The sequence below is a fragment of the Gopherus evgoodei genome, chromosome 23, assembly GCF_007399415.2.
Source record: "Gopherus evgoodei ecotype Sinaloan lineage chromosome 23, rGopEvg1_v1.p, whole genome shotgun sequence".
In the NCBI taxonomy this organism is placed as follows: domain Eukaryota; kingdom Metazoa; phylum Chordata; order Testudines; family Testudinidae; genus Gopherus; species Gopherus evgoodei.
The window spans coordinates 11,467,681-11,482,170 of NC_044344.1; the positions used below are offsets into that span (position 1 = coordinate 11,467,681).

The following is a 14,490-nucleotide window of genomic DNA, read 5'->3' on the forward strand; positions in this document are numbered from 1 at the left end:
GGGTTATAACTTGAGGATTGCTGCCTCTCCTAGGTTTAAATATCAACTTTAATGTTCCACTTAATGTGTCTTTCCAGAGTGAATTGTGAAAAGAGGGACGGGGGTGGGGGCTTCTGAACATCTCATGGTAGCCACGGGGGGGATGGGCCTCTTCAGAATGCTCACATCACCATGACCTAGAAGCTGTCAGCCAAGTATGTGGGTTTACTGTGAATCTAGTGGAAAGGAACTTTCTGACATCACAAGCTTCAACTCCCCCATGACTGTTAAGCGTTGAAGTCCGATGGTTGACACGTGCAAAATTCCCAATTGATAAGCACTGAAACCTTGGTTTTTTTGAGCCCTGGCCAGCTGAAATTCTTGGTTAACTTGAAGGTCAGCTGTAGTTCTACCAAGCTCCTGGGTTCTGTTTGCTGCTCTCCTGCAGCTCTGCTGAGCGGACTGTGCTTTGGGGAAGCCTGGCAATGCTGTGTAATCAGGAGAGCCAGCCAGTGCTCTCGGGAAGTTATGTTTATTATGGGGGAATTTGTGAACGTAAACTTCAGAGCATATTGGACTAATTGCTCCCAGTTTCCCAAATGCCCAGTTAGTGTAAATCAATGGAATTTAGCTCCTAACTGCCTTAGGGTTTGTCTACACAGGGAGTTATTTCAGAATACAAGTGTTATTCCAAATTAGCTTAATCCACTTCCAAAGTGGATTAAGCTAATTCCGAATAAGGCACTGTTGTTCTGAAATAGTCTCCACGTGTAGAGTTAATCGAGAATAGTTAATCTGCCTTAAATTCACACCCTACTTTATTCTGGATTAATTTTCATGGGTAGACAAACCCTAACCTTTGCACTCTTACATCACTGAGACACCTTTGAAAATTGTACCCATGATCTTTAATGACATGATTACATAGTATATTTTCCACAGACCCCCTGGCTTGTTCAGTTCAAATGATGGACCCACAAGGCGGAAGAATCAAAGTTGTCCAGACATCTGTGTAAACCTGGCATTTCCTATATTTTCAAGTGCTTGACCTTGCAGCCTAAGGCTTTGTCCACACTTGTGGTGGCCCCTAGGATGCATGTAGCTATACGTGGCAGTGAAATGCTCTGGTAGGAGGAAGGAAGCCGGGAAAAGCTCTGGCAGTGGGGTGCTGCTGGAGCCTTTCTTCTCTACCTTCCTCCAGTCAGAGTCTTCCCCCACGGCTGGAGCAGCAGGGAGGCTGTGGGACACTACACTGCTGGAAATAGCAGTGCAGATGGGGGAGGCACTGTTTGGGCGTGTCGAGAGCCGTGCTGGGTATATACTCTAGGGTTCAGGTGTGTCTGTACTCTACCCTCCAAAGCAGTGCGTCACTGTCTACACTACTATTTGTACTGTGCTAGCTGGGATACTCTCTACACTGCCAGAAGTGAAAACGTGCCACAAGTAATGTTCTTTTAACATATGTGGGTTTTTTGGGGTGGGGGAAGCTTACCTAATACGGGAAATATATTTCAAACCAGATTTCTGCCTGGTAGGAAATAGCGGTGGTCCCTTGGGTACCTCAAACATCAGAAAGAGACAGAGGTTGTCTGGACAATGGCCTGGCCTCTTCAGGAGACAGGGCATCTTATCTGCAAACCCCACCGCCCCGCGTCCCTAGAACTCCACATTTAGGAGTTGTGGAACCTGCCATAACGCAGCTGCTACCAAGGGGGAAGAAACCCACAGAACGGGCCACTCTGTGCTCTGGGTCTGGAAAGGCTATTGATGTTTCAATGGCCCGCAGCAGCATCTGCAAATGGGAGCCAGATTAACCCCGCGAAATGACAAATCCAGAGTCTGCTTGGTTCACCCACAAAGGATGGTCCTGATTCTCTCCCGCAGTGTCCATCAAAGAGCCCTGCAGTGAAACACCACTGAGTGGACAAGTAGCACATGGTGATTTCTCCCCTCCTCCCTGAACAGCACGTTTGCCAGCATAATAAATTCATCCCAACCCCTTTTGGTTGTAACGATGTAGTAACGATTCCAAACATGATCCGACGCACAAGCTCCCTTTTAAATCTGCATGCGACCCTCAGAGCCATGGCGGCCAGTTAGCGAACCTGTTCTTCCTCTGGTGACGTAGCATTCCTGCTTCTCTTTTTAGAGGAAACGACGTTTGAAGCTGGAGTCAAAGTTCAGATCCACAGCCAGTCGGAGCCGCCCTTTGTCCAAGAACTTGGCTTCGGAGTGGCCCCTGGATTTCAGACCTTTGTCGCCACACAGGAGCAACGGGTGAGTCTGTAATTTGATGTGTGGAGTGGGGACTATCAAACATTTTCCTATGGTGAGTCACTTCTAAGGGGAGAGATGGAGAGATCCTTTCCTGAAGCGACTCCCCTAATCCTGTTTTCCCTGCACTTCCAGGAGGGGTAGAACCTACCCTAATGAGGCTGCTACTCTGAACAGGCCACTGAGTAGCCCAAGGTGTGCAGTCACCATGCTGTCAGGAGACAAATGTCACACAAACTTGGGTGCGGCTGCTTATTCACGTCTCCGGCTCTTATCTCTGTGCTGCTCATTCTCCCTGCCTGGTGCTACCCCCACTGCTCCCAGCTGCCCAGGGAAATTGGTGATGTGTATTTCTCCCAGTTTTTAATTTCAGCAGCAAATCGGATCACTGTTGAATTTACCTAAAACACCCCCGACGACAAAGAAATCCATGGAGCAAGCACAGATGGGGAAGGGGGATTTGGTGGGAGGTATTTGTTTTCACTGGGGGTGGGGAAGAAGAGAAAGGTGCTGATCAGAAAAACCTCTGCCAATCCTGCAAGTGTCCAGTCTGGGCTCTGAGTAGATGTTGCCATTTCTGTTTGAAAACGGAGAGGTCCTTTATCTTTGGGACAAAACCAGCATGGTGGATAGAGTGCTGGCTTGCAACCTCCAACTTGAAAACTATTGAGTTGCATATTTAAACCCTATCCCTTGAATGCGAGCAGGGCCGACGAGGGGGGGGGAAGCTGGTATAAATTACCGGGGCCTGGTGGTCCGGAAGGGCTTCCCCGGCTTCGTCAGCCCTGTTTAGCCAGTCCGCCCTTGCTGAGGGACCCGAAAAAAATTTTTCACCGGGGCCCAAACCTGCTCTTGGCGGCCCTGAATGCAAGCTTGCTGGCATTTTACCTCGTTATGGGATCTCAGGCTACGAAGGGGAAAATTGAGTGCTGAAGAGTTGGCTGCAGAATTAGGAGTGAAGCCCTGTGCATAAATGTTGGCTTGTTTCTTGGCTTGGATGATGGCTGTAAAATGTAAAGTTTCAGTGGGGCAAAGGGGCTGCCCCTGGCGCTGGGCAGACATAGGTTTCCTTCTGTCTGACACGTGCCCTCACCTTTGAAGTCAGCAGAACCAACCTGAAAATTGCATAGAAACAAATTTCCTTCCAGAATGTTGACATCTCTGCCTCCTGATCAGAACCGGGACATGTTTGAAAATGAAGACTAGCATTAGCCAAAGCCTTTCCCCATCTCCAGCAATAACTAGTTTATTTTATCCAAACTGGCTTGTCCATATTAATGAAGTCCGTATGAGACACACGGGTCCGATGGCCGTCTACAGGAAAGCTGCTGTACACAGACCTAGCTGTGCAAACGGGTATTAACGTGAGTATAAATATACCGTATACCCCCTCTAAAGCTTGCAGTGCAATGAGGCCTTAGTGTAGAAAAGAACCAGGCCCACTGGAGTTCCATACTAGTACTTATGGTAACGACCAATGGCTAAAAATCTGTATATAGAAATTCTCATTTGTCTGTCATTGCCTGCTCTCCATAGCTGGTGTTTTGTGCTGTCTGGGAGGATTCTGCAAGACTGAAGACAGGGTGTGGAATCTGCCCTGCTGGTCTTACAAACGCACAGCTCCCCCTTGTGACTGGGGAAGAGAACGTGCCAGCCGGCTGGAGAACTCTGCTTCCATTCCAAGTGGCCAGCTGAGCCCAGAGGGTGAAAACTCTATCTCAAATCCGGTAGCACTCCAGAGCAAAAGAGGAGACCAGTGGGGAGTAATCACCCAGAGGAAGTTCCCTGTGTGCACCCAAGATCTTTGCACATATCCCCTGCCGGCTGTTCGCACAGTAAGCTGGAAGCGTGGGTGAACACAGGCCAAAGGCTGATTTGTGCAACTCTGGCTAGAAGCTAGGCTTTGCTAGGGAAGCTGATTTGCTGCTGTTAACTCAGTCTGTGATCCTCCCTATGACTCACTGGAATAACGAATCCCTGACAGCACCCCCACCCTCAGGTCTGGATGTGTGACAGTCGGAGAGGCTTTTATTCATTGCCTGTCATTTGAAACAAGTGTGTGTGAAATTCTAACCTGGCAGGATTGTGGGAGGGGAGAGGGTGGGTAACACACAGATTATTTCTGGAGTGGATGAACTGGAGGCTGACGGTAGCATGTCGGAGGGGCTCATTACCCCTGGGGAGGGCTGTACGAAACCCAAATAGTCAGAACAATAGCATTTAGTTCCACTCAAAAGGAAATGTTTTCTTTTCAAGGTTTTGGGTTTTTTTTTACCTTTAAAAGAAAAATTGATCTAAAATTTGAAAGGAGACAATAGAAAAATGTGGTCCAGAGAGAGGTAGAATGACTTTGAGGTGCCATTTGGGCACCTGCCGGGAGGTGGCAGACCCAAAGTCCGGTCCCACTGCGGAACAGCTTTGACAGGAAAGATTGAGAGCCTGCCCCAGATGACCCTCTAACCTAGGGGTTAGGGCAAGTTTAAATCTCTTCTTCACAGCAAGCCCGAGGGGGGAACCTGGGTCTCCCACGCTTGGGGGGAGCGCACTAACCACTGGTAGAAATGTTAGCAGAGAGGCACTTCCTCCGTTTGTCTTGGAGAACGACTGACGTGACGTAAACACCCACCTTCTGGCTGTGAATCCCAAGTGGAGGGAGATGCCTCCCTCTGGCCCAGAGTTAGGGCCCTACATCCTTATGATGGGTGGGGCTTCGGCTGCTTTCTCGACCTTTCCTGTTGGCTAGTTTAGGTGGCTTCCTGCTCAGCTTGCTGGCTTGTACATGCCTAGGAACGGGGGTCACAGAAGTTCGGCGCTGCTGTGCTCAGCGTGGTAACGCCCAAGTCACCCCCTTCCCATACAGAGTGGCGGAAGTGTCTGAGAGTAGCCTCCTGGCTTGGAAAGAACGGCCTAGGCCTTTGCCTTATTTGGTAGCATCAGAGACAGGTCAGGCTGGATGGGACCTGTCAAGGTCTTATTCCCACTTTGAACTTTAGCATCCAGAAAGTGGGGACCTGCATGTAGCCCTCTAAACTTAATTCCTGGCTTAGATCTGATAACGCTGCCACCAACTAAAATATAGTGTTTGGTACACTTTTTGTCCCCCAAAAACCTTCCCTGGGGAACCCAAGACCCAAATCCCTTGGGTCTTAAAACAAAGAGGAATAAACCATTTCCCCTCCTTCCCCCGCCCAGATTTTCCCCTCCCTGGGTTACCCTGAGATATACACTGATCCAAACTCCTTGGATCCTAAAACAGAGAGGAATTAACATTTCCCTCCCTCTCTTTTTTCCCCACCAATCCCTGGTGAGTCCAGACCCCCAATTCCCCTGGGTCTTGCACAAGAAAAAAAATATCAGTCAGGTTCTTAAAAAAAGAAAGCTTTTAATAAAAGAAAGTTTTTACTTTTTCTATCTCTGTAAAACCAGGATGGACAATGTTTACAGGGCTTCAGCTTATATAGACTAGAGGGACTCCTTCCCCCCCAGCCTAAGTACAAGTTACAGCAAACAGAGGTAAAATATTCTTCCAGCAAAAATACACATTTGCAAATAAAACAACCATAAAGACTAATCCGCCTTCTATCTAGTACTTACTATTTTTTAACATGAGAGACTGTTTTAGAAAGATTGGAGAAAACTGGTTGCACGTCTGCCTCTCTTAGCCCCAAGAGATGACAAAGAACAACCCAAAAAGCACAAACAAAGACTTCCCTCCACCAAGATTTGAAAGTATCTTGTCCCCCTATTGGTCCTCTGGTCAGGTGTCAGCCAGGTTCACTGAGCTTGTTAACCCTTTACAGGTAAAAGAGACGTTAACCCTTAACTATCTGTTTATGACAGGACCTCACCAGGAGAGCATGTCCAGGCCCCCTGCGCTCAGGCAGGACCAAAAAACCTAGATCATCCCTGAGTGGGGCTTGTCCAGCCTGTTCTTCAAAACGTCCAGGGATGGGGATTTCCCAACTGCCCATGGAAGCCCGTTCCAGAGCTTCACTGCCCTGACAGTTAGAACATTTTTCCTAATATCTCCACTAAATCTCCCTTGCTGCAGATTAAGCCCATTACTCCTTGTCCTACCTTCAGTGGAGATAGAGAACAATTGATCCCCGTCCTCTTGATAACAGCCCTGGGGTGCCGAAAGCCATTGAACCAAACTGTAAACCCTGCATATGATGGAAACCACTTCAAGCCAAGGGGGGCTGCCACCCCCCCAGCACACTAAGTTCCAGCACCTCTGTAACACCTCTTCATATATTTGAAGACTTATCAGGTTCCCACCTAGCCCAGTCTTCTTTTCTTGAGGGAAAAAAAACAGTGAGGTGGCAACGTTTGCAGGTGATACTAAACAGCTCAAACTAGTTAAGACCAAAGCAGACTGTGAAGAACTTGAAAAAGATCTCACAAAACTAAGTGACTGGGCAACAAAATGGCAAGTGAAATTTAATGTGGATAAATGTAAAGTAATGCACATTGGGAAAAATAACCCCAACTATACATACAATATGATGGAGGCTAATTTAGCTACAACTAATCAGGAAAGAGATCTTGGAGTCATCGTGGATAGTTCTCTGAAGACGTCCACGCAGTGTGCAGGGGCAGTCAAAAAAGCAAACAGGATGTTAGGAATAATTTAAAAAGGGGTAGAGAATAAGACAGAGAATATCTTATTACCCTTATATAAATCCATGGTACGCCCACATCTCGAATACTATGTACAGATGTGGTCTCCTCATCTCAAAAAAGATATACTGGCATTAGAAAAGGTTCAGAGAAAGGCAACTAAAATCATTAGGGGTTTGGAATGGGTCCCATATGAGGAGAGATTAAAGAGGCTAGGACATTTCAGCTTGGAAAATAGAAGACTAAGGGGGGATATGTTAGAGGTATACAAAATCATGAGTGGTGTGGAGAAAGTGAATAAAGAAAAGTTATTTACTTGTTCCCATAATATAAGAACTAGGGGCCACCAAATGAAATTAATGGGCAGCAGGTTTAAAACAAATAAAAGGAAGTTCTTCTTCACACAGCGCACAGTCAACCTGTGGAACTCCTTTCCTGAGGAGATTTTGAAGGCTGAGACTATAACAGGGTTTAAAAGAGAACTAGATAAATTCATGGAGGTTAAGTCCATTAATGGCTATTAGCCAGGATGGGTAAGGAATGGTGTCTCTAGCTTCTGTTTGTCAGTGGGTGGAGATGGATGGCACAAGAGAGATCACTTGATCAATGCTTGTTAGGGTCACTCCCTTTGGGGCACCTGGCATTGGTCACTATTGGTAGATGGGATACTGGGCTGGATGGACCTTTGTTCTGACCCAGTATGGCCGTTCTTATGTTTTTATGAGACTAAACAGGCCCTGCTTTTTAAAATGTTTTTAAATCCTTTTCAGCCTGGTCCTGGTATCTGTGATTCACCAACCCATGCGTGGGTTGCCAGGCGATCTGGTGATTGATTGCTATGGCTAGAACGGGTGATCATTATAAGCATGGGACTATCGAGTAGGAGTAGGGAGGTGATATTGCCTGTGTATATGGCATTGGTGTACTTCTGACTGCAAGACTGTGCCCAGTTCTGGTGGCCGCACTTCCAAAGGATGTAGAGAAATTGGAGAGGGTTTAGAGAATGGCTGTGAATATGATTTGAGGTCTGGGAAACGTTCCTCACGGTGAGAGTTAAGGTCTGTCTACACTGCACGTTAAGTCCAGGCTCATACTTAGGTTTCAGCCTAAGCCCTTCTTCCATCCACACACAAATCAATCTGACTCTGGTCAGCAAGCACTCAGGACTGGATTCCTAGGATCATTGTAGTGGGATGGGTCATAGCCAAGTCGCACTGTGACTGGGGTCTGCCTAGCGCAGCATGGACATGCTAGCTAGGTTCTGAGACCCAGATCCAGCAATTGTAAACCATATTTACAATGCTGTGTGGATGCTCAAAGAACTAGACCTTTTTAACTTACTGAGGTTCAGAGGCAAGTTGCTCACTTTCGATAAGTCCCTAACAGGGGAGATGATTTCTGATAGTACACACTCTCCAGTCCGGCAGATAAAGGCCAAACGAGATCCGACTGCTGGAAGCTGAAGCTAGACCACTTCAAAACGGGAACAAGGCACCATTTTTTTAACACAACTTATCTCAGGATGTGATAGATTCTCCACATGAATTCTTGAACTCGAGACTGGATGTCTCTGTCTCGGATGGACACTGTAGTGCAACCTCAGGGTATTGGACTAGATGCTAGATAAGATTCCCTAGCCAGGTGATTCATAGCACTGCCCGTAAATTCTCTGAGCTCACTGCCTCCCTGATATCCACCTCAGACATTCTATCCCCAGGTGTATTTTTATTCCAACGGTATTTGATGACTACCGTTGTTTTCAGTATGGATTATCTCATAATGACCCCTCACTTGACTGTTTTCTCTTTGGATTTCATAAGGTTTGATCATTTACTGTATTGTTTTTATTACATTTGCCAGAGCCCACAGAGGGGATTTCATCCCTGCAGGCCAGCTGATGCCTCTGTTTCCCCTCACACAGGTTGATTCTCTTGACCGGTCCAGGAAGGCCATACTGCCATGCCCCAAGTCTCTTTCTGGGCACAGCTTTATCCTTAAAACTTAGTCAAAACATCAAACCCAAAACAGTTCCTCTAGGTAGGCCCTGGGTTACAGCCCCTGTTGGCTTGTCTCCATCCTGAAAGGAAGATGTGCTCCCTCCATCCTGAAAGACAGATATGCCCTCTCCATCCTGATATGCCCTTTCCTTTCCCTCTGCTTCAGGGCCCACTGCAGGGACCTGTCTCCTGTTGTAGCTCCTTCGAGCAGAGCTTTCTCAGACCTTCCTAGAAAACACCCGACACCTTCTCAGCTGGGCCTGATAAATGAACAGGGCTGGATGGCTCCCGGTCCTCAAAGGGGAAGGTGACCCAGTGGCCATCTCTTCAGAGTATTGTTGTTTTCGTGTTATTGTGTAACTGGCTGGTGAGGGTGTGTTACAGGTCCCCTCTGTGGCTGCCCCCCAGAGGAGATGAGTCGGTACAACCAGCAGCTATGGCAGCCTGGCTCTCAAACTAGCTAGATCTACTTTGGCCCAAGAGGGTGGCTATCAGAATTGCTCACTTACAGTAAACCCACCATATGCTGGCCACGTTCCAGATACTCAAGCAGGGACAGTCCCTGCCCATAGGGGCTCAGGGTTGAAGGACAATGGAGATTGGAGGAAAGGAGTTTATGTAAATCAACTTGTCTCCTTGCAGGGTGCATGACAATATTTCAATTATTTATTATCGCCAATGGTGGGAGGCCGGCGGCTCATAACACATCACTTCCTTCACGTCCCATAACACATCACTTCCCTCGTGTCCCAGCAGCGATACGCTATCCCTGGTCTGATCAATGAGATGTGACATTGCTGTTGGATCTGGATACTTGTTAGGAGCTCGAAAGTCAGCCAGTGGCATAAAGCTCTTTCCTGGAACTTCTATTCTTTGCCTTCGTCGTTGCCCTTCTCAGGTTCTTCCTGCCCTTGTGTTCTCCTTCCAATGCAATGGGACTCAAAAACTCAGAGCCAGTTCCAGGTGGTGTTGGGTTTCTTTGGTCGTCCATGGTGTTAAAGCCACAGCTGTTCCGTTTCAGCTCAGATTAACTCAAGGAAACTCACCACCCAATTTACCACTTACCAGTGGAAATTCACCACCAAACATATCTGTAAGCCAAGGACCACATGGACCCTGGAACCCAAATAACCACAGCAGGTTTGATGCACACCGGTTGTTATTTCAGTACAAGTCTGCGCATGGATGTTTGTATTCTGAAATACGGTGAGCTAACTGAAGTCAGTGCATGGACCTGCAGTGAAGTAATTGAAGGTGTGAACTGCAACCCATTAAGTTCTTGCAGTGCCAGTTTTCTGGTAGGCCAGAGCCAAGGAAGGGCAACGGCTCCTTCTGGTTGATCAAGTAATGGGTTTTTGCCTCTCTGTATCTTGTGTGAAAGTCCAGCGGGCTCTAGAAAAGGAGCTGATTTTATTCTTCAGCTACCAAGAACTCATTTCAAGTTGAACATATCAAACGCTCTTTGGGGCATAGGCAACAGCTCTTCAGGGATCGAACCGCTGCTCTCTAATCAACACAGGGTTTGCCTGCCAAACCTTCCCCTTTCCCATGTCTATGGCTCAGACTCTTGAGGCCTGTCCAACCCTCCAGGGAGAAGCTGCTGCAAGCAGGCAGTGCTACCCAGGTGTATATTGACCATACACCTGAATGCCCAGAGCCTCTGGGATTGCACCATTTTGGGGGACCCTCAGTGCTGCCCCCTCCTGCACGCTGGGGCAATGGCAGCAGGAATGGGACCAACTTGCTTTCCTTCCCCTCCTTTCATCCACCTTGCCAAGATTCAGCTACAGTGTATCAAAATAAACCCCGTGTGTGGAAGAATGTTCCCCTTCCATACAGCACGGAGTGAACCCACTGCTCCGTGCCTGAGAACGCAGTGGTTATTCACATTGGGAGTTAGATCGCCACAGCAAGGCGGTACACTGCACTGCAGGGGCTGTTGATTCAAGGTGCGATACTCATTACTGAACAAACTGCTGCTAATTCATTCATTAGGGCTTGTCTGCCCTTACAATGCTGCAGTGGTGCAGATCCTGCCGCCCCCTCCCCCCTGCCCCCGACAGGTGGGAGCTAGGTTGGCAGGGAATTCTCCCACTGACCTAGTTCTGTCTACACTAGGGGTTAAGTCGATTTAAGTGCGTCGCTCAGGGACATGGATTTTTCACACCCTTGGACGATGTAATTACACGGACCTAATTTCCTAGTGTAGACCATGCCTTAGGCACCCATTCCTCCAGCAATTTCTTTTTGCTACAGAGTGCACACAGCAGATGCTACAACTTCCATGGGGAAGGGGAACAGGCAGTAGAAACAGGGTGTGTGTATGTAGGGGGGTTGTACACACCCACAGTGTGCAGAGGCTTGGGCTAAAATGAAACTGTCGGGAATTGAAAACCTCGCTCAACTGAATTAATACCAGTGCTTTGGACCAGTAAAACTGGAGCGATTTAAAAAAAAACCCTCGTCTTGATCTGATTTTCTATTTATGCTGTCGGTCTTAGTTCTCGGCCCTCATTAGCAGGGCATGGCCGACCAGCACCCTAACCACTGGACCAGCCTCCCTCTCGTTTTCTGTGGATTTGCTTTGTCCATTTCCAAAGCCAGAAATCAAGGCCTAACAACGATGTTTTCCCAAAGGAGTTTCCAACGGAAAGGTGCAGTCAAATTGACCAGATGCTCACTGCAACACTCTGCTGGTGCATACCGGCCCCAGAGAGACCTACAGTGCAGAAAGGAAACTGACTAGTTGTTTTCATTGGCCTCCCGAGTGTGAAATGCACAGAGCAACCCAGCAGAACAAGAGGAGAAGGACTGCCCAGTGGTTAGAGTGATACCCTGGCAACCATGTTCAAGAGTGAGGTGCTTACTTTGGTAATGTGGGTTTAGAGCTACGATGGACTGGCCTAAATAGCGACATCAGGTGAATGAGATTTTGGGTTTTTTTATTATTCCAGTTTTACTAATCCAAAGAGCTGGTGTTAGTACAGATGAGGGCGGTTTTCAATTCCCGACAGTGTCACTTTAACACAAGCCTCTGCATCTGCAATAAATGAACAGTCCCTTCCCGCCCCCCCACACCTCTTTCTGCTGCCTGCCCCCTCCCCCATGGACGCTGTTGCATCTGATGTGTACCTTCAATAGCAAAGAGTGCGTGATAAAGAAATTGCTGAAGGAATAGAAGCCAAACTGATTAGCTGCAGAATCTTTGGCAGTGATTATTGTGCCTCAGATCAATGGTAGCTCCAGTCTAGCATTTGCATTTGTGCAGCTAACTCATTAAAGTTGAAAAGGAGATTAGCGCATATTTTGGTCAACTTTAGCAGAGTCTCTGAAATGCCAGCTGAGAGTCTGGGAGCAGCGGGGACGTACCGAGGCGCACACCTCACATCGTTAAAAGTAGCAATCTGCTTTTCTGGAGGGCCCTGCAGTCATTTATCTCTAATGAGCTGTGTCTCACAAATCACTTACCAAACTCGAATAAGTGTGAGCCCCACAAGCAGGCCTGAGATGTTGGGAAGCATCATAGAAATGTGAGGCTGGAAGGGACCTCACGAGGTCAACCAGTCCAGCCCCCTGCACTGAAGCAGAACCTAGTAAACCAAGACCAGGGGTAGGCAACTTATGGCCCGTGTGCCGAAGGCGGCATGTGAGCTGATTTTCAGTGGCACTCACAGTGCCCTGGACCTGAGCACCGGTCTGGGGGACTCTGCATTTTAATTTAATTGTAAATGAAGCTTCTTAAACATTTTTAAACCCTTATTTACTTTACATACAACAATAGTTTAATTATATATTATAGACTTATTGAAAGAGACCTTCTAAAAATGTTAAAATGTATGACTGGCACACGAACTCTTAAATTAGAGTGAATAAATGAAGACTCGGCACAGCACTTCTGAAAGGTTGCCAACCCCTGACCTAGACTATCTCTGACAGGTGTTTGTCCAGCCTATTCTTAAAAACCTCCAATGACGGGGATTCCACAGCCTCCCTGGGTATCCAGTCACAGTGCGTATGTATCCTTTAGTTAAGAGGTTTTTCCTGATAACTAACCTAAATCTCCCTTGCTGCAGGTTAAGCCCATCCTGTCCTAGCCTCATGGCACACGAAGAACAATTGACCACCAGCCTATTTAGAACAGCCCTTAACATATTGGAAGACTGTTATCCAGGTCCTCCCTCGGTTGTCTCTTCTCTAGACTAAACATGGCCAGTTATTTCAACCTTTCCTCTTCTAAACTTCTGATCCGATTTGTTGCTCTCCTCTGGACTCTTTGAGTTGTCTGAATTTTCCCTAACATGGGATGCCCAAAAATCAGGATAGGGAGCAGAGCAACCTGTTTTCGAGGTGACCATTACAGCTCTCAACATGACATGGTGCTGGGGAGCAGCACCATTATGTCCATTTTATAGATTGGGGAAACTGAGGCACAGAGCGAGAAGCTGATTTACCCAAGGTAACAAAAAAAAATCAGGACCAGAGCAAGGGTCTCCTGATTCCTATTCCAATGTTCCAGCCATTACTCCACCTTTGTTTGAGATCTAGCACACCATTGATCATTTGCTGGCCCAATATTTTACTCCTCTGTGATTGTTTGCTTGCTTGTAAAGAAAGCCTCTTGCTGTTTTGGCAGCAGATGAAAGGAGGGTTTTTGTTTAGTGAACATCTGCGGCTCCAGCAAAGCCACCGGCCCCCTTAGCAAGATCACATTAGTACCGTAAAATCCACTAATAGCTTAAGTGCAAGCAATGACTTGCTAGAGCAGTGATTAATATATACCTTTGCAGCCTTTTACATGGCACTCTGTAGCAAACTCACGTATTAGTTCTAAAACAGGCAATGAAACGCAGCGTTGGTATTGTATTATACTCTGCACCCGCCTGACAGCGAAGCAGTTTGGCAAAACCTCCTTCTTAAATGCGACACGTGTTACAGGAGCAAGTGGTAATTGGAAATATTTGTCTCCCATTAACATGGCTGCTTCATGCACATTAGGAAATGCATCTGTGGCCTAATGCCTACCGGAAAAACAAAGAATGTTCTCATTCCTGCACACACAGAGAGTTGGGCTCCAGAGCACAGGTTCTCGAGCAGGAGGGCCATAACTCGAGGGGATCAAGACAAGGTGTAAGGGGGTGGCTGTGACGGGTTAAATCACAGAACCCCTCTTGGGAGCTGCCACCTGTTGTGCCCAAACTAACTCTGCCCCTGCTTTCCCTGCCAAACTCGGGACCCCAGCACCCTTTCTTGCTAAGCCAGACACGCCCATCTGCTCTAACAGAGACCCAGGGTCTGAATTATTTGCCCCAAAGCTGCAGATTTACCTGAAAGCAGCTAACAGAAATGTTCTTGTCTTTAACACTCGGATGCCCAACTCCCAGTCGGGTCTAAACCCAAATAAATCCATTTTACTCTGTATAAAGCTTACACAGGGTAAACTCATGAATTGTTCACCTTCTATAACACTGATAGAGAGATATACACAGCTGTTTGCCCGCCTCCCCCAGGTATTAATACATACTCTGAGTTAATTAATAAGTAAAAAGTGATTTTATTAAATACAGAAAGTAGGATTTAAGTGGTTCCAAGTAGTAACAGACAGAACAAAGTGAATTACCAA

The 14,490-nt window shown here is 47.2% G+C and overlaps 1 protein-coding gene across 3 annotated transcripts in view; it reads left to right on the plus strand.

The window, feature by feature from the left end:
- LOC115639125 (acid-sensing ion channel 2) overlaps window positions 1-14,490 on the plus strand; it is a 1,118,572-nt gene that overhangs the window by 1,003,257 nt on the left and 100,825 nt on the right. For all 3 annotated transcript variants that reach the window (XM_030541526.1, XM_030541525.1, XM_030541524.1), the window contains exon 3: window positions 2,129-2,256. In XM_030541526.1, the coding sequence (XP_030397386.1) occupies window positions 2,129-2,256 (128 nt within the window). The remainder of the gene's footprint in view (window positions 1-2,128; window positions 2,257-14,490) is intronic.